A 23,300-nucleotide genomic window follows, 5' to 3' on the forward strand; every position below is an offset into this window, starting at 1 on the left:
ATAATAAACATTGCATTATTGAGCAGCTACTATGGAACTGTGTTAGGCAGAATAGATCAAAAATCCATTCCTTAGGCCTTTATTGTCATCACGATAACCAATATAAGCAGAAAATATTTTCACTCAATGAAAATTTATTAATATGATAATTAGATGTGAGATAGTTGAATGTAGTAACTCCATTTGCTAACCAACATTAAAAGAAACATCCTAGATTGATTTGCAGTAATATTACTACTATCACCCCTTATAAGAGAAGTACAGACCATTGTAGTCAGTATGTCGAGGTAATTAACAGATTTTGTTCTGCCTCTACATGGATTTCTTTGACATGACAACCTGCATGTACGTCTGGTTTAATTTTAGATATGTCAGTTTTTGTTTTGCTGAAAGCCAAAAGAAAAATCTCTTTAGATCTAGTTTCTCTTTTGCAAAACTTTCCAATGGATAAAAGGAAAAGATAAAAATGTTTATGAGATCACGGTAGACACCTCTGATTTCAGACCTTGGTGGACTTAACACCATAGTGTTCTTTATGCACCACAGTCTTGAGATTAAGTTTTATTGCTTTCTCTCTCCTTGTTGAAGAATGAAAGGAGAAGCTTATCAAAGGGGTATTTGTCAGTTACAAGCCAATAAGGAAGTGAAATTTATTTTTCCAGTTTATTTTATTTGGGAGGGATGGGGAGTTCAGAATATAGTAGATTTGTTAAAAAAGATATGAACTTTTTGCCTTGTTATTTCCTGGAGGTGGAACTATGCTACTTTGAAGGATCCAATGCCGTTTTCGTTTAATGATGATTTAAAGAATATTGTCATGAGAAAATCTGTGCATCTTTTTAAAAACCATGTTTGTACAAAGCGTAAAATTAAAATGTTTTAATGTGTCTTTGCCTTTTATGTCTGTGTGCATGATCATATTTAAAGTCTTAATTAAATCTATCATCTATTGATAAATTAATAATTGTTGTGCTGTCAAGAGTATGCTAAGGTTCAAAGCTCCAAAAACTGAATTACTAACAGTGAATTATGAGCTCAAGTTCTGTTAACTGTTCTATTAAATGGCCTTGGTTATATCATATTTAACACATTTTTTCTGCATCAATAAATCAAACCATTTAACTATGAATAATTAATATAATTATTGATACACTGCCACCTTACACATGACCTCAATAGAATATCTCATTTGGGGCTTCCCTGGTGGCGCAGTGGTTGAGAATCTGCCTGCCAATGCAGGGGACACGGGTTCGAGCCCTGGTCTGGGAAGATCCCACATGCCGCGGAGCAGCTGGGCCCGTGAGCCACAATTGCTGAGCCTGCGCGTCTGGAGCCTGTGCTCCGCAACAAGAGAGGCCGCGATAGTGAGAGGCCCGCGCACCGCGATGAAGAGTGGCCCCCGCTTGCCACAACTAGAGAAAGCCCTTGCACAGAAATAAAGACCCAACACAGCCATAAAAATAAAGGAATTCCTTGAAAAAAAAAAAAATCTCATTTGCCTTCACCAGAGGAGAAATCGTTGAATTGTGTCTATAAAGATGAATAAAAGCTCAGCATACAGAGAAAGCACTGATAAACATTGTAGACAGAATCATGCTCCAAGAGGCACAGCCTTGTGATAGGGAATGGCGTATTAGGAATTAAGTTCCACATGCAAGAATATTGAATGACTTTGTAACATTCAACTGATTGATGGGTTCTTGGCCTTCACGCCAGGCAAAAAGCTTCCACAATGAATCAGAAACCCTATTCAGGCACAATCTTAAATTCCTTGAGTCTCAATTCTCTATGTTCCAAGTGGAGGTGATCGAACTATGTATTTTCAGTGTTTGTAGCCAACAATGATAATAAAGAAATACATATACAAACATAAGATTAAAATGTTTGAAGAATCAAAATAAAGGAGCAGCTTCTAACTTGGAATCGCAGTTTAGGATTTAATGGAATTTAAATTAGTTATCATGAAATTTGTCAAAGCAATTGTGTTTAGGTCTTCAGGGAGCTTCACTTTCAAATATGGGTCTATAATTTGAGAGCTTTGACTCACTGCCAGATTGATAGCATATTTAATTTGTAGTAATTTCTAAATTCTTAATATTCTAAGATGATCAAATTCTCAGGTTTCTAAGATAATCTATTATAATACCATGATCTTCCAACTGCTCTGAGGGCTGTATGTATAAATTTGTAAGTCACATTAAATACTCCAACTTGAACTGTGTCCTGTATTTCTCTCCTCAAAAATAATTGTTTATCCTGACACAGATACCATATACTGTACTAAAAATAACAACCATTAGTTGAGTATTGCTTTATGCCAGTACTACTCTACATGTTTTTGGTGTATATTCTTGAAACCTTACAACGATGTTACAAGGCTTGTTCTTATTTTATGGATGAGGAAATTGAAACTCAGAGAAGGTAAGTAATTTGGCGAAGTCACAAAAAGAGGAAGATAATTTTTTTTCTTTCAAGTGTGTTTGGCCACAATGCCCATAACTTTCTTTTGGTCCACCCTGCGGTGGCTCATAGTGAGGGTCTGAGAAGAAGCTTGAGAAGCAGAGGGAAAAGGTGGTCCCACAACTGGTTCCAGACAATGCTAGGGTCAGAGGTCAAACCACAGGCCTTTGAAGGTGTGTGAACTGGGCTAACGTTCAAAAGCCTTGGTTCTCTCTCTTGTTCTGTGTTTAGGCAGCTCTATGAGGGCACTGGCTGGGTGGTTCTATGCACTCCTTGCAGGTTTTGTGGCCCATTGAGCAGATTTCTCTGAGCTCTAACCCACTGCTACGGGTGCAGGCCCACTTCATCTGTTCACAATTGCCCAGACCATCTCATTTTCTTTTCACGGGACTGCTAAAAATAAAAGGCACAATTCAAGTCCCCTGCTGCTATCACTCTGAAAGCAGAAGATAAAAATGTTTCCACGGGGTCCCACACACATAGGTGAAGATTAGTCCCAAATGTGAGCTGGTGGACTTAACAAGGCACTAGCACAAGGGCCTTTACCTCCGACTGCTTTATGGGAAACCTAGAATAAAACAAGACCCTTACCTTCTAATTTTCCTGTTGCAGCATAGAAAACATTGTCCCATCTTGCTATTACAAAAGCTCTTTCTCTCCTATCTCTCACATCCTGTCAATTTTTGAAAGTCTCCTGAGGATACCTCAAGAGAACTCTCAAATAAGTAGTCATAATCAGTGAGTGGGATCACCCATCATTCCTCTTCTTCTGCTCTGGCTTCTTTGCCCAGGAAACCTCAGGCAGTGCTGCCATTACTGTTTCCTGGTGGCTTCTCCAGGTTATATGGTCCTACCGTGTCATACTGTTCTAAGACTGATACGCTCATGCAGCGAACATTTCTTTCCTGAGCTCATCAATCTTTGACCATCCTCTCAAATACCCCTATCCTCCACTTCCTACCTTGATGTTCCCAGTGGAGGGCTGCCCTGTACTCCAAACTCTCCCAGACAATTTAATGGGATACCCACTCTTGCCGTGTCTGCTTGCTCTAGGATATGTGTTGATATCTGTGAGAGCAAGCCAGAAGACCAATGATACATGTAGACCCAGAATTTCCTCCTGCTCTTCCAGTTATTCACATCTTCTCTCCAGATATATGATAAATATATTTTGGTTCACTCTGAAGCTTTCCAGTAGCAGCCTGGAGAAAATACCTACATCTGCTTCTCCTTAACTTATAGACATTAACAGTAGTTGCATTGATTGAACATTAGCCAGTGCTGATACCATTCTAGTTTCTCCCACAACCTCCAACACCCCTCCTATAATATGTATCAATATATTTTATTAAACAAATCAAAAATACTTTTAACACTGAAATTCAAGCACCCTGAATTCAGAAGGCTGAATAATAACTCCCCAAAGATATCCTTGTCCTAATCCGCAGAACCTGTGAATATGTTACCTTACATTGTTAAAGCAACTTTGCAGATGGGATTAAATTAAGGATCTTGCAATGGAAAGATGATCTTGTATTATCCTGGGTGGCCTGATATAATCACAAAGATGCTTATAAAAAGGATGTAGGAAGAGTCAGAATCAGACAGAAGATAATGTGACAGAGCAGACGGACAGAAAGAAAATGTCAGGGAGGAAGAAATTTTCCTCTGCCTTTCTAAATTCTTCTGGCTGGTCTAATAATTAAATTGACGTGAGATAGATTAACAGGAGAAAGTCAAACAAAAGTTTAATAGCATGTCAACATGGGAGAGACCCAGGAAAACTGAATACTTCACCAAAATAGCCAAAGCCCTCACCTTAAATACCACCTTCAGCTGAAGACAAGAGAGGATGTTGGGGGTAATGGTAATGGGACTTCAAAGGGGAGGAAAGCAATTTACCTGGAGATGGAAAAGCAAATGTTTGGTAAACAATATTTGCTGGGCCAGGCAGAGACAATGGGGCACAAAGTAGACTCTGATTTTTAGGCCCTGCTTAAAGAGTTTCCCTCACCACCCCTGGCTCACATTGTTTATAGATATCTCTGGTATACCTCTATTCTAGGAGCAGGTCCTTTATCTAAATTCTTTTAGGCAGTTAAGAGGGAGGTTACAAGAAAAACTTTTTGAATCTTCTGTTTATTAAAAATAATCAACAAAGAGACACATTTGTTGGGGTAGGAACAAAATTTGCTGCCCTAGAAAGAGATCTGAAGAGGTTAGGTTGATGGCTTTGCTATGTTGATGGCTTTGAAGACACAGGAAGATGGCCATGAGCTATGATATACAGATGCCCTCCAGAAGCTAAAAGGATAAAGGCAATGGCTTCTCCATTGCCTCCAGAAGGACCTCCTAGGGCGTCCAGAAGGAGACAGCCCTGCGGACACCTTGACCTTAGTCCAGTGGAACTAATTTTGGTCTTCTGACTTCCAGAACTGTGAGAGAATAAGTTCGTATGCTTTTAAATTACTGAATTTGTAATCATTTGTTACAGCAGCAATAGAAAATCCAAGTGCTGGGTACGCAGGAGGGGAAAAAAAAGGTCAAGAAGTACAAAAGAAACCTAAGCAAGAAATATTTGTAAAGGGCTTTATTTTCATGTTATTTATAAAAATACATCAATAAATATTTAAACTTCTCTATTCCAAGACAGAGAAAAATACTGCATAATTAACATGAAACAAGGCATTATGCCTAACAAGGAAGACATAAAATGTCCAAGAGATATTTAGAACATTGTCATTTTTAAAGTTTCAGCCTCAGAAATGTTGACCACAGATGGTGAAACTATTTCCATAAATAGATCGTCAGCAACTGACGATCTTCTCATCAGTACACAATGTAAATGTACACATACATTCCCCTACCTTAACAGTGATCTATGTGTTTGGATCCCCCGCTATTGTCTCCAGCTTTTTCACGGTGGATGGTACAGTGTGGTATCCGGCCAAAAAATAAACCACAATAGTTTTATGAATGAAATACATTTAAAACACATCACCTTCAAATAAATAATAGTCAGCACTGAACTAACTTTGATTTAATGTAAAAATGACCTTTTAAAATAACAGTACAGAGAATTGCCAAACACATTCATACCTTTAAATATTAGATAGAATAGTAATATACAGGCTTTGAAAAATAAATAAATAAATAAATACATATGTAAGTAAATAGAAGAGCTCTCATAAGAAACAGGCAAAAACATTAGACACAGTCCAGGTGGCCCCAGGAGCCATTTGTTTCTCTTCTTTCACTTTGATTCCACTAAGGCTGCAGTAGTAGCCAGTAAGCTCTCTCCCCCTCTCTACATCAGTTGGCACTGTCCCTGTGATGAGAAAATGGGTAGTTAGTAGGACCCAAAACGTTGACCTCACAGCCCTGCACCAAGTGGTTGCTACCTAAACCACTGCTGCCCTGTGTGGCAGAAAATGCCAGGCTCTTAGATGCTGTTTAATTAGAAATAAGGAGCCTGTGGTCACCATCTTATTATTATCTTCAAAAAGCCACAACATAATGCCACATTGGGCTGAAAAAAGTACATGCATGACATCACTTAAGCCTCATAGCACACTCCATGAAGTAGCTATTATTATTTTCCCCATGTTATTGAGACTTAAAGAGATTAAGTACTTTCCCTGGGGTTATAGGAATATAAAGGGTGGAATCTAGACTCGCATTGGGGTGGAAGGGGTTGGTCTCACTGCAAATTCCCTGCTCTTCACCACTAAGCCTCAGAGGCCCATTTTGTCCAAAACCAAGGGTTCTATTCTCAGGGCTGAAGCCCATGAGAGACTGAGGTAAACAATACCTGTTCCTTAATGGGTAGGAAGCTTTTTCGCATGGTTGGCTAAATTTACTTCATCTTTGAGGAACATACATTTACCCACACTCATGAGAGGCGGATGAGGATGGAAGGCACTAGAAATATCCTTCTGACACCAGAGCAGATTAATGACCTTAACAGCAAATTTAATGGTGAAATTATAATGACTTTCAGTCCTGCAGCTAAACCGTGGGTTTCTCTGATTAAAAAAAAAAAAAAAAAGGAGGCAGATGCCTGAGTCTAGTAACACGTGTGAATAAAAACCATAACTCACTTGTTTAGCATCTTATTGATGATTTTTTTAACCATGGGAGCTTCAGGGTTGAGACAAACTTCCTGACCAGTCTTGAGAGTGGCTCTGCAGAGACAAGGGAGAATCCACGTGAGGTCGGGCGGGGGGTCGGGGTGGGAGCGTCGGGACGGCGGGGGTGACAAGCACAGCAACAGCGGCGGCACTTACACGACTTCCGTTTGGCCGCAGTGGGGTCCCGGGGGCGTCACCTCCACGCTCTGGATGTTCTTGAAGTGAATCCCCTGCAAGGTCTGCAGGCATCGGCAGCGCAGTTCGGTGACCACAGGCGCCCCTGCGGGGAGGGAGAGACTCGGTTAGGGGGCTGTCCCGGGATGGGCACCCACCCGCCCCCGTCCCGCCCTGGGGATGCCGGGCGCCGGGTCGCACCTGCTGCGCGCCGGCCGGCGGCCACCAGGAGCAGGAACAGCAGCGCGGCGCGGAGGAGCCGGGCAGTGGCGGGGGTCGCGGCGCGGGCCATGGCGTTCAGCTCGGAGGGTCGCTGCGTGCGGCGGCAAGCCGGGCTGGAGGGCTGGCGGAGCGGGTTCTGTGGCTCCCCGAGCCGGGCGAAGCCCTTTTATCCCGATCGGACAGGAGCCGGCAGCCCAGGGCCCGGGAAATTCCCCGACGCACGTGTAGTTCCCGGTCCGGAAGGAAGGCGCGGCCCCGCGGACCTCCCGCGTAATCCGCGCCTTCGGGGAGGGGTTGGGGTGTCGTCTCTGCGCCGAAATCCCCGCAAGGGGAATGAGTCGCCTTGCAGGAGGTGGTGTCACATCTTAGAGGAGAACAGGCATCGTGACGAACGGTAGTTAAGACTGAGGGAATTAAGGCGAGGGAGGAGGGAGGCAGAGAGAACTGATTTTTTTTTTCTTTTTTCTTATTTTTTTAAAGTTATTTCTGAGATATACATTTTAAAGTAAGAACTGATTTTTCATGTGTTACGCATACGTATCTTGGGGCTTGATGATTTTATTTACGTATGCATAAATACACTCTGTTAAAACACGTCATCTCAAATTATGCATAAGAATGTTCCCTTATTTCCTGGTATTTTGCAAGCACAAATCAATCATACTTGGTGTCATATCATCCCGCAGTGATGAGGGGATGACCAGGATCAAAAGTTTAATTCAGTGTTTAAATTAGAACACAGTGTCACAATGCTACAAAGCTGCTTTTCCCTATGAAATTCTGGAACTTCCAGAGCTCGAGTAAATCCACGATATACCACCTTTTTTTGTGTAGACGGTGTTGATTAATCCATGAAATAAGGAGCGGGTGGTCATTTGGAGCTGTTGCAGGGAGGGAAAGCTGTGTTGGGCTCACAGGTACACAGTTTCTAGTTTTATCCAAGAACAAAATAGGTCATAGGAATCAGGAGGGGATGCCGAGTGTGAGTAGCACCCTTTGCTCATCTAAGCACCAAAAAACATGTGTTCCTGTGAAGTATCTAAGAGCTAGATCGTGAATTTAATACCATTTGCTTGTTTTATGATCACAAATCTCATTTCATTTCCATGTTATATGGACTTTTCTGCTTCCAGCGATTTGATTTCCCTCTAGAGAAGTAATTGCTGTCATATTTTATTTTTTTCTAATTTCTAATAAGACATTTCAACCTGTTAACTAGAGACTTTATTATTGTGTAGTTTATTTTGCACCCTTAGTTGTAATGTCCTTTGTTGGATTATACTTAGGTAGGTTTCAGATGGTTTAGGTGTGATTCTGGATGCAGATCTGTGAGAGGTGTGGGGATACCCACAAGCAAGAGCAGGGAGGGGATGCTCCAGGGGTGGGTAGAGGCACAGAGCAGAACTCTGCCCCAGACTGCCTGGTGCATGACATTTAACCCGTCTGTGCCTCCGTTTCTCATCTGTAAAATGGGGATTAAGGGTAGTATCTTCTTCAGCAGGTTGTTATGATGAATAAATATGTTAGCATTTGAACACACCAGTACATATTAAATGCTATAAATAATTTTTAAATAAATAAAATAGAAATTGCTTTTTCTGTATTACTAAGCTGAAACTAACTTGGGGATAAAATCTTTGTACAAAGAGAAAAGAATTATTGAAAAAAACAAAACAAAACAAAAACTCCTCCAATATAAAAGGTTGTTTATTTGTTTTCGTTTTTCTTAAGAGAAAACTTAGAATGAATTTTTTTGTGTCGTCTAGTTTAATTGCTGGGTAATTTTATAATTCTAGTTTTAGTAATTTCAACTACAAAATGTGAATAAAAGTAAAGATGTCCCATCTTGATTATTAGAAAAGAATATGAATGACTAGATTATAAATAAAGATTTGTCTTTACATTTATTTTTTGTCAGTAATAGTCTGCACAGTCCTGAGAAAAAGGACAGGAAGTTAAAAAAAATTTTTTTTAAAGAGTAGGGAATGAAAGATGATCTAAAGTTTATAAAATATGAGTAACTCAACAATAATTGAGAATTTGTTTAGATATTATTTTTATTTTTTATTTTTCTGGGATTCTTAATTGGAGATACAGTTGACGCTTGAACAACATGGGCTTGAACTGCACAGGTCCACTTATATGCGGATTTTTTTCAATAAATATATTGGAAACATTTTTGGAGATTTGTGACAATTTGAAAAAAACTTGCAGGCTAACCGTGTAGCCTAGAAATGTCAAAAAAATTAAGAAAAAGTTTGGTATGTCAAGAATGTATAGAATATATGTACGTGTTAGTCTGCTCTTACATAGGCATAAGGTGAGTGATATTTAATATAAAGTTAATGTGTTAGTTTTCTTCCTGTTTTATAACTTTGCTTTCGTTACATTACCTTCATTGCATTACCATACAGTATGTCTTTCTCTTTCGTAATTGGGGAAACCGTGTATAAGGCTATCATCACAGGTAAATTTTTTTTTTTAATTTAACAATATTTCTAATACTATGTTATGAATATGACTGTAATACTGTAGGCCGTAAGATTGTTATAATGGTTCATTCATTAGTGTATAGGCTAGGCTACTGTGAAGCAGTTGTAACAATTACACTAGGCTACCACAAAGCAATCATATTGCTTCTTCATTATCAGTGAATTAATTATTATATCTGAAATAAATATGAATTTCTTTTTTACATTATCTTTCATTTTTGATGAATCATGTTAGTAATACGTATAACATCTATAGTGTTTTGTATTAAATAAGACAATATTGATGGAGGTACTGACAGATGATTCATCTTATAAACAGACGACTTAATCTTACAGTATCAATAAATACAGTACAATAATGTAAATGTATTTTCTCTTCATTACGATTTTCCTAGTAATATTTTCTTTACTGTAGCTTACTTTATTTTAAGAATACAGTATATAATACATATACAAAATACGTGTTAATTGACTGTTACACACTTTCCGCACTTTCACTGCCAAGGGCGCGGGTTTGATCTCTGGTTGGGGAATTAAGATCCCACAAGCAGCAGGGTGTGGCCAAAACAAAACAAAATTTAAAAATTAAAAAATAAAAAGCAATAGTGTTCTGAAACCTACTAAAATAATCCAGTTCTTTCTTGTTTTAACAAGTATCTTCCCTAACTACTCGTTTTATAAGCTGAATGGCAGATGTATATGCCCAAACTTTCAACTAATACAATCACCAATTTTAAAAATATAGAGCCAACCCTAAAATAAAAACATAGGTTGCTAAATTTTATTTTGAGCCACCGTATTTACCGCATCTTGCAGATTTGATTGACAGTATATAATCTGCCTTTAAAATCCAGAGTTGCTGCTGTATCCCGAGATGACGGAGCAGCAGGAATGGGCAGTACCGTCTTGCTCTCCCCACGCTGGCCTTGGGAAGTTGTGCCTACAACTGCTAACCCTATTTTGTCACAATTACTACTTTGAGTAGAATGAGTCTGGCTCCGAGGGGAGAAGAAGGAAGATGTTGGAAGCATTAAATCCCTGGATCCATCCACTTCTTCAGTCCAGAGCGTTTCATCCAATATCAGTGTCATCCACCTGGTCCAGTCTCTAGTGCATTTGTCACTTCTGCCTGCCTTGAGCCCCTTCCTCCTGCTCCTGGTTACAAAACCTTGGTTTTCCTGTGGGAACCATCTTTTCTTCCTCCCAATCTGGGTAGCTCAGGTAGGGTGACCCTGCTCCAAAGCTCCAGAAGTGAGCTGATGACCGAAAGTAGTATTGGTCAGTCCTTCCAGTCTGGGTCCAACCGCCAGCCACTCTATAGGTGCAGGGGTGGGTGAGTGACCTAAGCCTGGCCAAGTCAGAAAAATCCCTGGGGGACTTCCCTGGTGACGCAGTGGTTAAGAATCCGCCTGCCAATGCAGGGGACACGGGTTCGAGCCCCGGTCTGGAAAGATCCCACATGCCACAGAGCAACTAAGCCCGTGCACCACAACTACTGAGCCTGCGCTCTAGAGCCTGCGAGCTACAACTACTGAAGCCCGTGCGCCTAGAGCCCGTGCTCCGCAACAAAGAGAAGCCCACGCAATGAGAAGCCCGCGTACCACAACGAAGAGTAGCCCCTGCTCTCCGCAACTAGAGGAAGCCCGTGTGCAGCAACGAAAACTCAACGCAGCCAACAATAAATAAATTAGAAAAATCCCTGGGGTCCTTTTTGTCAAGAAATGGTTAAAAAAAAAAAAAAAAGCCCTTGCTTCCTATTGGGTTATATCTGGTAGAACAGAAGCTTAAAGTTTTGCCAGTGCTTGAGAACAGGTTGCCTAAAATGAAGCCAGCATAGAGAAAAGCAGCCTGACCTGGAGTGAGATTGTTACTGAAGAGAATTTTTGAACTGCAACACCAAGCTTTATCTCATCTACTCATCAATCTTTTAGTTTCATAGGTCAAATGCTTCTCTTCATTAAGCTAATTTGAGTTAGGTTTTTGTTACTGACTCCACTTATGCTGGTTATCTTATCTCACACCTAGGAGGGTGTTTCAACTCACATTTAATGTCTTTCTTTCTCCATTTGTTTCAGCATTTTCAATGAGAATTTTTTCAGCATTTATAAGGTGGGAATGAAGTTTGGTGCTGGGGATATAAAGAGGAATAGAAGACTCTGCCGCCCTCTAATTCTCAATGCAATAAGGGAAATGAATGTACAAATAGAATTTTTTTTTTTTTTTTTTTTTTGCCCTGCAGCTTAGTTCCCCCGGCCAGGGATTGAATCCGTGCCCCCTGCGGTGGAAGTGCAGAGTCCTAACCACTGGACTGCCAGGGGAGTCCCAACAGATAGAAAACTTTTAGGAAAGCTTGGTAAACACCATGGCAAACCATTCCCAAGGTATTAGGAGTGAGGAGGGACCCACAGTGCAACTCTTATATAGAGTGGCTTTATGAGAGATGTCAGACAGTTTTCCTGAAAGCAGTGCTCACTCACGTTAGTCTTAAGGATAAGGAGTTTTCCAGGTAGAGGGGGAACACTGAGGGGTGGAAAACATTCCAGGAGAGGGCCAAATGGGCAAAGGCATGGCTATTAAAAAGAGCATGGGAATACTGGGAGAGCAAGCGGCGCGTGCAGCTGGAGCTCACTCTGCGAGCAAGGAGAGGCGAGAGACTGCGGCAGGAGCAGGTGGGAGGGCTCAGACACTGGAGGCCATGTGCCCATAGGATCCTGCTTGTCCATCAAGACCCAGTGTGGGTGTTGCCTCCATTGGGAAGTCTCTACATGCACCTCAAGGTGTTTCCATAGCCCTCTTGCACGGACTACACCATGACCTTTATCAGCTATCTACCACGGGGAGGGAGAAAGGCTAGGGTAACCTAAAGCTTCACGGAGTGTGCGGAAAATGAGGGGTGGTAGATACTGTAAAAAAGTAATAAGCAGAAACCTCAGTTAAATAGAGTTGAGAGACCAGAAGGGGGAGCTCTCACACCCTGGGACAAGAGCAGAGCCCAAGAGGAAGAAGAAAGACTCCTTTCCTGGCAAGGACACATGATCAATGACAATCCACGGACTCTTTGTTTACCATAGCCCCCAACTTCCTTCTCCTATCTACAAAAGTGTTCTTCTTTTGCCACGTGGGGACTTGCACGCAGCTTGCCGTGGTTACAGATCCCCAAATTGCAGTTCTCTGCTAATCTCAAGTAAACCCATCTTAGCTGAAGAAATATCTGACAGTCTATTTGTTTGACGTCAAAAATATTAAATCAAAAGACATTTATGAAGCACACACAATATACAAGAGACTGTGGTCAGTTTTGCAAAAGACATGTAGTGGGTAAAGCTGAAATATGAAGTTCTTCTTCACGCATACTTTCTTCTGCAATAGAGCTAGTCTTACCTTCTGTTCCTATAGTAAAGACAGCCTGGTGGTTTCAAAGTCTATGATTATTTAAATTCATTTCAACTAGCTCTGAATACCAACTAATATATTAGATTTGGGCATAATTCCAAGGCTTCTAAAGAATAAATTTCAATATAAGCTTTGTATTTCCGTTTTCTTAGGATTGTTTTTTAAACTTTTACAGAAGTAATTAAATTACATTACATATAGTATAAGCCAAAGAAAAACAGAAATGCCAAAATTACCAAAGAATATGTCAAGAAATAGATATAGGAAATGAGGAAATGTCTCTGTGGAAATGTTTTTTTATCACACTTGGCTGTGATGGGCATGAAAACAGCATGATGACCCTGCTTTGATGCTTCCTGTTTGTGGAAGCAAAATTTAGGAGGTTGAGAAATTAGTTATAAACCACAGCACACACATCAAGTACAGTGATATGTTACATATTTCAGCTAGGAAAGTTACAATCTTCATAAAAATCCTGATGATCAGAGAATATCTTCTGTAACCTTTCAGAATTTAAAAATCTGTTGATACATTCTTTATGGCTCATCTATGCTCTCTTTTAGAAAATGTTATCTGTGTGTTGGAAAAACAAATGTGATTTACGCAATTGTTAGGTGAAGCATTCCTATGTGTTTTCTTCAGGCCAAATTGGTTGGTCACGTTGTTTAACTCTTCTATACTGTTACTGATTCTTTACTGCTTTGTCTATTAAGCATTGACAGAGGTTTGTTAGAATTTTTAACTATGACTGTGGTTTCGTCTATCGCTTCTTTTAGTGTTTCTCCATTTTGCTTTATATATTTTGATAATGTTATTAAGTTCATAAAATTTTAGAATTATTTTTGTCCCTTGTAAAATTGCCACCTTTTTATTTTATATTTTTGGCCATGCCACAAGGCATGTGGGATCTTACTTCCCCAACCAGAGATCAAACCTGCGTCCCCTGCTTTGGAAGCACAGTCTTAACCACTGGACCACCAGAGAAGTCCCACTATCTTTTTATTTTAAATCAGCCTTCTTTGTCTCTGACTACTTCTTTCCTTAAGTCTTAACGTAGTAATTTGCTCTTAAGTAATATATCAATCATTAACAAATATATCAATAATTTATATTAATAATAAATTAATAATTATTAATAAGTAATTAATATATCAATGTATTTATTCATGCCAAGTTTCTTTCAGTTGGTTTTTACATGATATAATACTTTCAATTCTTTTCATTTCAAGCAATCTGGGTCTTGATATTTAAAGTGTGCCTCTTTTAAGCAACATAGATTTTTTTGTCTTAATTACACAGCCTGGTAATTTTTGACTTTTAATTGGAGTGTTTATGCCATTTAAATTTACTATAATTCTTAATATAGTTGGATTTAAGTCTACTATCTTGCTATTCTAGTTGTCCTATCTTTTTAAAACTAAACTTTCAATTTGGAATAATTTTAGATTTACAAAATATTTGTATAGATAGTACAAGGAGTTCCTGTGGACCTTTTGCCCAGTATTTCCTAATGTTGATATCTTACATGATTATAGTACACTTGTCAAAACTAAGAAATTAACGTTGGTACATTACTGTTGACTAAACTCCAGTCTTCCTTCAAATCTCATCAATTTCCATTAGTGTCTTTTTTCTATTCCTGGATCCAATCCAGCACACCACATTGCATTTAGTCATCATGTCTCTTTTTTCTCCTCTGACCTGTGGCAGATTCTCAGTCTTGTCTTGTCTTTCATGACTTTGAAGGTTTTGAAGAACACTCATTATTTTGTAGAATGTTCCTCAATTTGGGTTTTTAGGATGATTTTTTTCATGATTATACTGGGGTTGTGGGTTTGGGGTGAGCATATCATGGAGATGAAGTGCCCTTCTCATCAAATCATATAGGGGAGGGGTAACATGATATTCACATGACATAAGTGGTCATAATAACCTTGAGCTCTTGGTTAAGGTGTATCTGCCAGATTCTCCACTGAAAGGTTATTGTTTTTCCTTTTTCCTTATCTCTTTTTTGGAGGTAAGTCACAAAGTCCAGCCCAAACTCACGTTGGGAGGGGAATTAAACCCCACCTTCAAGAGGCTTTACTTATATTATTAGGCATTCTTCTGAAAGGAAGCCATCTGTCCCTGTGCCATCTGTTGTTTTGTTCCTTTATTCCTTAATTTTTGTCTACTTTTGTATTATTCAGGTATTTTCTTTTATTCCATTTTATCCCCTTTTCAGATTTTTAATCCAAAATTTTGCATTTCCTTTTTAATGGTTGCCCTAAAAATTACTATATGCTTGCCACAGTATAATTTTCCTTAATACTTTCTCTAACAATTGAAGAGATGTATCATATTCTAAATCCATTTATCTCCCTACCTATCATTTGTTATTTTTGTCATGTATTTTACTGTACAGTATGTATTTATCTCCATTGGTCATTATTATTGTTGAATAGCACAAATTGTTTGAGTTCTTAGGAAGAATCCACTTTTCTATCCTTTGCTCCCAGCTTCATTAAAAGGAAAAGAATTGCATAATTGTTTGAAAAACCACTTACCAAAACCATTTAATGGAGCTCTTGTTGAAATATTGATAAAAATTCAACAGTTTATGAAGAACTAGTTTTGAATAACAGATTGGTCAGTGTGAAAAACAGCAATATTTTATATAAAACTAAGATTCTCAAGGTGGTTGGGGAGGGTCGAGTGCCAAATACTCTTTTTTGAGTAACAGAAAAGTAAGGGAAGTAACAACCAGGAGCAGGCATAAAGTTAGGTACAACCTAAGTCTAACTGTATAATACTTTGGGGGGCACCCAGGAGGAACCAAAGATCAAGATGAATAAAACAAAATCTAAGCATGTTATTTTTTTTGCAAAACCTTTATTTTCATGTCATTTAAAAAAATGTAACAATAGTTTTAACTTCTCTGTTCCAAAACAAAGAGAAACACTACCTAATGAACATTAAACAAGGCATTATGCCCTACAAGCAAGACATAAAATGTCCAAGAGAAGCTTCAACATAAAAATGTTGACCACATAAAGTGAGATAATTTCAATAAATAATAACTGACATTGTTTTAAACAAGTACAAACATAGACGTGCACACACTTTCCCTGATTCTAACAGTGATCTCACTGTCCAATTGCACGGATCCCCTCTCCCACCCACGCCCTCCACCTCTATCACAGTGCCTGGCACTTTATGGTCTCCCAATAAATATCAGTTTAATGAGACATTTAGAACCCATCATTCTCATATTAAATAACTATCAGGGCTGAGTTAAGTTTGATGAAACACATTGACATCTTTAAATACATGTAAAATATTAAAATATGAGTTATGAAAAATAAATAAATACATGTATAAATAAATAGAACTCATAATAAATAGTCCAGCACATCAAGTCCTTTCTAGGTGTCCCCAGAAGCCAGCTGTTCTCTTCTTCATTTTCCGTTCCTACAAGAGCAGAGACCACTCTTCAGGAAATGCCGTATGAGCTTCTTACTTCTCTCTAGGTCAGTTGGTGCTGCCCCTGTGATGAGAAAAGGGTTAGTGTTACAGGTGCTGAAGAAAGCTGCTTTTCTCTTTCAGGCCCTTGAGGCTGGAGGGACTTCTGCATGTAGACCCTGGCCCAGCTCTGCACTCAGAAAAGGTTCCTGCTCAAAGGGGTTAAAAACCTTTCACAGGTATCCTGGACTTGACCTCAGGGAGGTCTCACTGAAAAGTCCCTGCTCTTCACTACTAAGCTTCAGAGGCCCATGTTGCCCAAAACCAGGGGTTCCACATTTCAGGTAGAAACCATTGAGGAATAGAGGTAAACAATGTTTGTTCCTTAATGGGTCACAAGCATTTTACCATCCCTGGCTAAATCTACTTTATCTTTTAGGAACATAGCCACACTCATTTGAATAGGGATGGAGAGGGGGATCAGGACAGAGGGCCCTGGAAATACCCTTCTGACACAGAGCAGATAGAATTTAATGGGGAAATAATAATGATTTTCAGTCCTGCAACTAAACCATAGGTTTCTCGAATAATATTTTCAGGAGGTAGATGCCAGTATTTGTGACCAATGGCTCCAGTTGCAAGTGGGAATAAAATCCATGACTTACTTGTTTAGCATCTTATTGATGATTTTTTTAACCATGGGAGCTTCAGGGTTGAGACAAACTTCCTGACCAGTCTTGAGAGTGGCTCTGCAGAGACAAGGGAGAATCCACGTGAGGTCGGGCGGGGGGTCGGGGTGGGAGCGTCGGGACGGCGGGGGTGACAGCAACAGCGGCGGCACTTACACGACTTCCGTTTGGCCGCAGTGGGGTCCCGGGGGCGTCACCTCCACGCTCTGGATGTTCTTGAAGTGAATCCCCTGCAAGGTCTGCAGGCATCGGCAGCGCAGTTCGGTAACCACAGGCGCCCCTGCGGGGAGGAGAGACTCGGTTAGGGGGCTGTCCCGGGATGGGCACCCACCCGCCCCCCGTCCAGCCCTGGGGATGCCGGGCGCCGGGTCGCACCTGCTGCGCGCCGGCCGGCGGCCACCAGGAGCAGGAACAGCAGCGCGGCGCGGAGGAGCCGGGCAGTGGCGGGGGTCGCGGCGCGGGCCATGGGGTTCAGCTCGGAGGGTCTCTGCCTGCGATGGGAAGCCGGGCTGGAGGACTGGCGGAGCGGGTTCTGTGGCTCCCCGAGCCGGGCGAAGCCCTTTTATCCCGATCGGACAGGAGCCGGCAGCCCAGGGCCCGGGAAATTCCCCGAAGCACGCGTCGTTCCCGGTCCGGAAGGAAGGCGCGGCCCCGCGGGCCTCCCGCGTAATCCGCGCCTTCGGGGAGGGGTTGGGGTGTCGTCTCTGCGCCGAAATCCCCGCAAGGGGAGTGAGTCGCCGCCACGCCGGGGCTACCGCCTGCGAGGGCGGCCGTGGGCGCCTGGCCACCCCTAGTCGTGGGCGGTGAGTGTCAGACTGGTTAGACCAATATAGGGACTGCAGCACAACTTTAGGGCGAGAGTTAACTTATTCTTTTTTTTTTATAAATTTATTTATTTATTTTTTGGCTATGTTGGGTTTTGGTTGCTGTGCACGGGTGTGCACGGGCTTTCTCTAGTTGGGGCGAGCAGGGGCTACTCTTTGTTGCGGTGCGTGGGTTTCTCATTGCGGTGGCTTCTCGTTGAGGAGCACGGGCTCTAGGCACGCGGGCTTCAGTAGTTGTGGCATGTGGGCTCAGTAGTTGTGGCTCATGGGCTCTAGAGCGCAGGCTCAACACTTGTGGCACACAGGCTTAGTTGCGCCACGGCATGTGCGATCTTCCCGCACCAGGGCTCAAACCTTTGGTCTTTGCATTCGCAGGCAGATTCTTAACCACTGTGCCACCAGGGAAGTCCGAGAGTTAACTTCTTCTAAAGACACTTCTGTTTTGGAGATTGGAAGAGTTGAGGCTGGAATGGCAGCCTTTTTTTGTCTGTCTCTCTTCTTTCTCTTTAAGTTGGGTTTTGTAGATTTTATTTATCCCTGGAATAAACGCACTCTTTAAAATTACATCTGTCATCTCAGTTTGTGTGTAAGAACGTTTGTCAAATTCTCGGTGTTTTAGGATCTCAAATAAATCACACTTAGTGCCACTGTTTTTCCGAGGAGGGGCCTGGGGGTAGGCCATTGAACAGGTTAATTCACTGTTTATTTTAAGATACAGTGTTGTAATTTCTTATCTGCCCTCTCTTTGAATTTCTGGAATTTAGTCATTACAGGAGCACCACTTTTTGTTGTATAGGAGGCTGTGTTTTCACTCATGACAGTTACTCGGGTGTTGAAAGGGGCCATGCTGGCCTCAGGAGGTCCATTCCCCTTTTCTAGGCTTGTCCGTGGACAGAAAAGATCATAAACATCAGAAAGCTAGTACCTAGTGATTCCTGACTTTACTATTGATATAAGCAGCAAACAGATATGGTTTTCGACATACATAAACACTAGCTTACTAGTATATTTCACTCCAGGTTGTCTGAATTTGCCTGTTTCCTGGAATTGATTCTCTCTTGAGTATCAGCTATCAATGTACTTACATTTCAGATTCTATGTAACTGAGGCCTTCTCACTTTCACCATCAATTCCAATATCCCTTTTGGATTAAACAGCAGATGGTTTAAGTTGATCCTCCTGGATCGATGAGAACCTCAGGGATGTGTGTGATATTCTGTGGATGCTGTGAGAAGGACTGGGGAGCTGAGGGAGTGGGTCTACCTCAGGGACAGCTGAGAGTTTGTCAGGCAGTCAGGGCTGAAGTCTCAGCTGCACACTTACTTGCCACATGGCCATGGGACCGCAGGGAATTATTTAATCTCTCTCTGCTCTCGCTTTCCCTCTGTTTAAGAGAGCTAATGATAGTGCCTGCCTCACAGAGTTGTTATGAGTATTAAATGTGTTAACATTTGTAGAAGAGTAGCACATACTAAATGCTGTATAAATATTTATTAAATAAACAAAATAGAAGTGTTTTACAACCTTAATGTTATAGACTAGACGTTTGGGTCCTCCAAAATTCATATGCTGAAGCACTATATTTCATTGTGATGGTACAAGAAGATGGGGCCTTTGGGAGGTAATTCAGTTTATATGAGGCCATCAGGGTGGGGTTCTCATGATGGGATTAGTGCCTTTATAAGACAAGACACCCGGAGAGCTTATCCTCTCTCTCTGCAATGTGAGGATACAGCAAGAAGGCAACTATCACTATCTGCAAACCAGGAAGAGGATTCTCACCAGATACTGAATCTGCAGACACTTTGATCCCACTTCCCAGCCTCCAGAACTGTGAGAAATAAGTGCTTGTTATTTCAGTCACCTAGTGTATGATATTTTGTTATAGCACCCGACCTGATTAAGATACTTACATGAACAGCAACAGTCTATAGTGAATCCTTATGTAAACAGAAAAAATTTTTTTTTTTCAAAGAAACATCTGTTAATTTATCTTTAAAAATTTTCAGCATTAGAAATTTTGTAAGAGGGATGCATCTGTATTCTTTGGGAATCTTGGAATAGATTTTTAAAATCCATTGTTTGAAATTTTGTTTTCAATCACTTCCCACATAGAATAGGAATAAGAGTAAAATTCTTCCTAATTCACTTATGGGAAAATATTTAAGAAATGACTCTCTGCCTTGGGCATTAATAGCTAGCTGCTCAAACAATGAAAAGTATTAGCTGTAATGATTCCCAGACCCAACCCAAAGACGTGAGTAAACACCCAGGAGGAGTAGAATTTCAGCTTATTTACAGTAGCAGCCAAAATGATGAGATACTTCAAGAATCAACTCATTATCTGTAGAATTATCTGTAATGTGACTCCTAGAACTTGTTAAATTAAAATCATTTACTTTCAAGAAGGAATAAGAAAGACTTTTTTTTTCTTTTATAATGTACCTCTTTCCATTATTTAATTCATGACAGCCCCATAGTAAGTTTCAGAAAATGTTAAGAGCATCAGTGTTATGAAGTCTATCATGATAAGCAAATTTCTTCTTGTGTTAACATGTCCTGAATGCCTCTTTTATAGGTACAAGCTATAAACCAATGCAATCACTAACTCAATGAAGTCATCTCTAAAATAGGAGCTCAGCTTCCTAAATTCCATTCTACCCTGTAATTTTTATTGTATCTTTGAGATCTGACTAATACAATGTACTATGCCTGCAAAATCTGGGGTCGTTGTTCCATGCTGAAAACTGACCTTGCTAATTGGCCAGCAAGAATGAGTGGTGTGGCTCTGCTTTATCCTAGCTTGCCTTGAGAGCTTTGCCATTGACACTGCCACCCCTCCCATTTCCTAACAGCTATAGTTTGTGTATAACGTTTCTGGTTCTACACTGAAGGGAGAAAATGAAGATGACTGAACATGCTACTATTGACAGATCCCAAGATTTCCCATCCCTCTAAGAGCACTCAGTTGAACATCGTTGTTAACCTCCCCTTCCAAGCTCTACTACATTTGCTGTTTCTATCTGTCTCCTGCCTGGCACCGACCTCCCTTTTTTTTTTTTTTTCTTTTTTTTGGTCGCGCCGGAACAGTGTGTATCTTAGTTCACTGACCAAGGGTCCAACCGGCACCCTAGGGAGTGAAAGCGTAGTCCTAATCACTGGACCGCCAGGGAATTCGCCTTGCTTGTTCTTAAAACAGAGCCCTGGTTTTCCTTTGGAAATCCTCACCTCTGCCCTTGTCAGTCCATGTGATTAAGGTGCGGTGACTTCAATTCTGAGCTGAAGACGGGGAGCTTGTGACCCTACGGCAGTGCTGTTCCCTGCTTCCTACCTATGCCCTTGCCCAAGCCAATATGGGTTCACAGTGGAGCCAATGAGTTAAGATTGACCAATGAGACAATGCCAGGTGTGCAGGAACAAAGGGAACTGAGGTGCTCTTGCTTCTTGCTGGGATTGCTAAACTGGTAAAATGGAAACCCAAGGTCTTGCCATGACTTGGGGAAAGCTTGCCTGAGAGAAGACTGCCACAGAGGAAAGCACAGACCTGGCCTGCACAGACAAGATTATTGAAGATGCATGAGCACCTGAGTGTAGCATTGTCCTGTCTAATCCTTTGACTTTCGCTGTTATATAGCAATAGATTCTCTTCTCTTGTTCAGCCAGTTTGAGTTGTGATTCCATCACTCGCAGTGAAAGAGTTCAGAAAAATACCTCCGTCTTTCATATTGCTTCTAAAGTTATCTTTCTAACAGACTGATTTCTTCACTAGTTAAATCCTTCCGTCCCTTCTTTTCTCCATCTGTTCATTTTAAAGTTAGCATTTATGAGTTTGGAAACATGCTGTGTTCAAGGAATACAAAAAGTTTAAGATTCATTCCATTATCGCAAAACTTTCAGTCTAACAGGAGAAGCAGACATACATACAGAAAATTATGAAGCAGCCTGGTAAATCCCATGAAGAGTATGCCCAGGATATGATAGGAGCATAGTGGTGGGATACCTAACCTTATTTCTGAAGGGGGTGGGCCAAACTCTCAGAGAAGAACTTCAGAGAAGCTTCTCTGGAGGGAAGGTGCCTCTTGAGTGAGTCTTAAAGGATGGATGAATTTTTCCCAGGTGAACTGGGAGATCAAAGGATAGAGGATACATTCCAGAAGGAGATGACCAGATGAACAAAACCATCAAGGCTAGAATGAGTATCATGTCTACTGGGAGCAGCCAGCAATTCATGTATCTGGAGCTAAACCTGTGAGGCAGGGAGAGGGGGGAGAGATGGAGGCAAGACCTGGTCACTGAAGGCTATGTGTAGCCCCTATCTGTTGTTCAGAAACCAGTTCAGATGTTACCTCCATTAGAATGCTCCTAAATCCATCTCAAGGTGTTTCCATGACCTATGTGCACAAATTCACCAAGTACTAAGTGGTGTGTGGGAAGGTCAGAGTAAATAAAAAGTTCAGGATAAGACAGAAAATGAGGAGATAGTGGATATTCAGTTCAATAGACCTTTATTAACCACCGACTGTCTATAAGGTGCTAGGACAGGATTTATAAGAGATGCAAAATTGGATAGACTCCAAACTCTTAACTTGACATTCATTAATATCTATCCAATATACTCCCCTCTGAATGTTAGGTAACTTCTGTTGTTATATCTATAGTAAAGGTTTGGATGATTTGAGCAATTTGCAACAATTTAAAATCATTTCAAGTTACACTAAGTACCCTTCAAAAATATTGGCTTTGGGCAATTTTTTAAAGATTTTTAAAAATTGCTTCAAATTAGGTTTTCATCTTTATTTTCTTAAAATTGTTTCCTAAATGTTTATGGAAGTAGTCCTGATTAAATAAATGCTACCATGTTCAGGTAATGTAACATGAAGAAATGGTGCTATGACAACTTTAAAAAAGGGAACTCAGCACAGAGAAAAGGGAAACTTCTCCATGGAAATACGTAGTTTATGTTATAAGATGTTTTTGGAGAATAAAATCATGATGACTGTGGTTTTATGGAAGCAAAATTTAGGAAGTCAATAGATGAGTGTATAAATCACAAATAAAAGTATACACGTGGTGTCACAATATGGGTTTTAGCTAGAAGAATTATGAATAAAGAATCAAAAACTTGATTTTTAAATGTTGTCAATAGTATATTTTCCAATGATTTTTTTACTACGTTCCACATATTTTTTTCATCAGAAATACTTTTATTTTTGTTTTTACTCTTCTTGACTTTGTCCATTTGTACATGCATTGTTTTTAAAGAGACACACAGAACATATGTCACAAGTAACTGAAGTCTTATCAAACAAACATAAGCAAAATAAAAGCTCTGTGTGAGGGGATGGCAATGGTATTAGCATTTATTTGGTACTTGCAGAAGCCCAGGAAAGAAATCAATACATGGCCAGGGCAGGAAATAGCAACACTTATTACTTGGGGCTGGAATGGATAAATAGAAAATCAGGAATAGAGCTT

General features: G+C 40.5%; 3 protein-coding genes across 19 annotated transcripts in view; 1 reads left to right on the forward strand and 2 right to left on the reverse strand.

Annotated features, from left to right (window-relative positions):
- Positions 1-1,486: 1,486 nt before the first annotated feature.
- Positions 1,487-7,133, reverse strand: LOC309661857 (growth-regulated protein homolog alpha-like). The gene is made up of 4 exons (XM_082464002.1): positions 6,966-7,133; positions 6,747-6,870; positions 6,561-6,644; positions 1,487-5,788 (listed from the first exon to the last, which is right to left on the reverse strand). The coding sequence occupies exons 1-4, from the start codon at positions 7,054-7,056 to the stop codon at positions 5,773-5,775; spliced, it is 315 nt and encodes a 104-aa protein (XP_082320128.1). The 5' UTR covers positions 7,057-7,133; the 3' UTR covers positions 1,487-5,772.
- Positions 7,134-7,273: 140 nt separating this feature from the next.
- Positions 7,274-17,510, reverse strand: LOC309661855 (growth-regulated protein homolog alpha-like). Its single transcript, XM_082463997.1, has 4 exons — positions 17,377-17,510; positions 17,158-17,281; positions 16,978-17,061; positions 7,274-16,397 (listed from the first exon to the last, which is right to left on the reverse strand). Exons 1-4 carry the CDS (start codon positions 17,465-17,467, stop codon positions 16,382-16,384), a joined length of 315 nt encoding a protein of 104 aa, XP_082320123.1. The 5' UTR covers positions 17,468-17,510; the 3' UTR covers positions 7,274-16,381.
- Positions 17,511-17,714: 204 nt separating this feature from the next.
- LOC309661842 (uncharacterized protein) overlaps positions 17,715-23,300 on the forward strand; it is a 90,545-nt gene continuing 84,959 nt past the window's right edge. For 15 of the 17 annotated variants that reach the window (XR_014264288.1, XR_014264289.1, XR_014264290.1 and 12 more), the window contains exon 1: positions 17,715-17,804. The gene's annotated coding sequence lies outside the window, so the exon portion shown is untranslated. The remainder of the gene's footprint in view (positions 17,805-23,300) is intronic. The other 2 variants (XR_014264296.1, XR_014264297.1) reach the window with 2 other exon arrangements.

This window comes from Balaenoptera physalus (assembly GCF_965194825.1).
Source record: "Balaenoptera physalus genome assembly, chromosome: 5".
NCBI lineage: Eukaryota > Metazoa > Chordata > Mammalia > Artiodactyla > Balaenopteridae > Balaenoptera > Balaenoptera physalus.

What these genes read in the sequence shown, in the direction of transcription:
- LOC309661855 (XM_082463997.1), bottom strand. Translation starts at nt 17,467, where the DNA reads ATGGCCCGCGCCGCGACCCCCGCCACTGCCCGGCTCCTCCGCGCCGCG. An exon ending in CGCCGGCCGGCGCGCAGCAG is followed by an intron (nt 17,282 to 17,376) that starts GTGCGACCCGGC and finishes TCCTCCCCGCAG; the next exon opens with GGGCGCCTGTGGTTACCGAA. An exon ending in TGCGGCCAAACGGAAGTCGT is followed by an intron (nt 17,062 to 17,157) that starts GTAAGTGCCGCC and finishes TTGTCTCTGCAG; the next exon opens with AGCCACTCTCAAGACTGGTC.
- LOC309661857 (XM_082464002.1), bottom strand. Translation starts at nt 7,056, where the DNA reads ATGGCCCGCGCCGCGACCCCCGCCACTGCCCGGCTCCTCCGCGCCGCG. An exon ending in CGCCGGCCGGCGCGCAGCAG is followed by an intron (nt 6,871 to 6,965) that starts GTGCGACCCGGC and finishes CCCTCCCCGCAG; the next exon opens with GGGCGCCTGTGGTCACCGAA. An exon ending in TGCGGCCAAACGGAAGTCGT is followed by an intron (nt 6,645 to 6,746) that starts GTAAGTGCCGCC and finishes TTGTCTCTGCAG; the next exon opens with AGCCACTCTCAAGACTGGTC.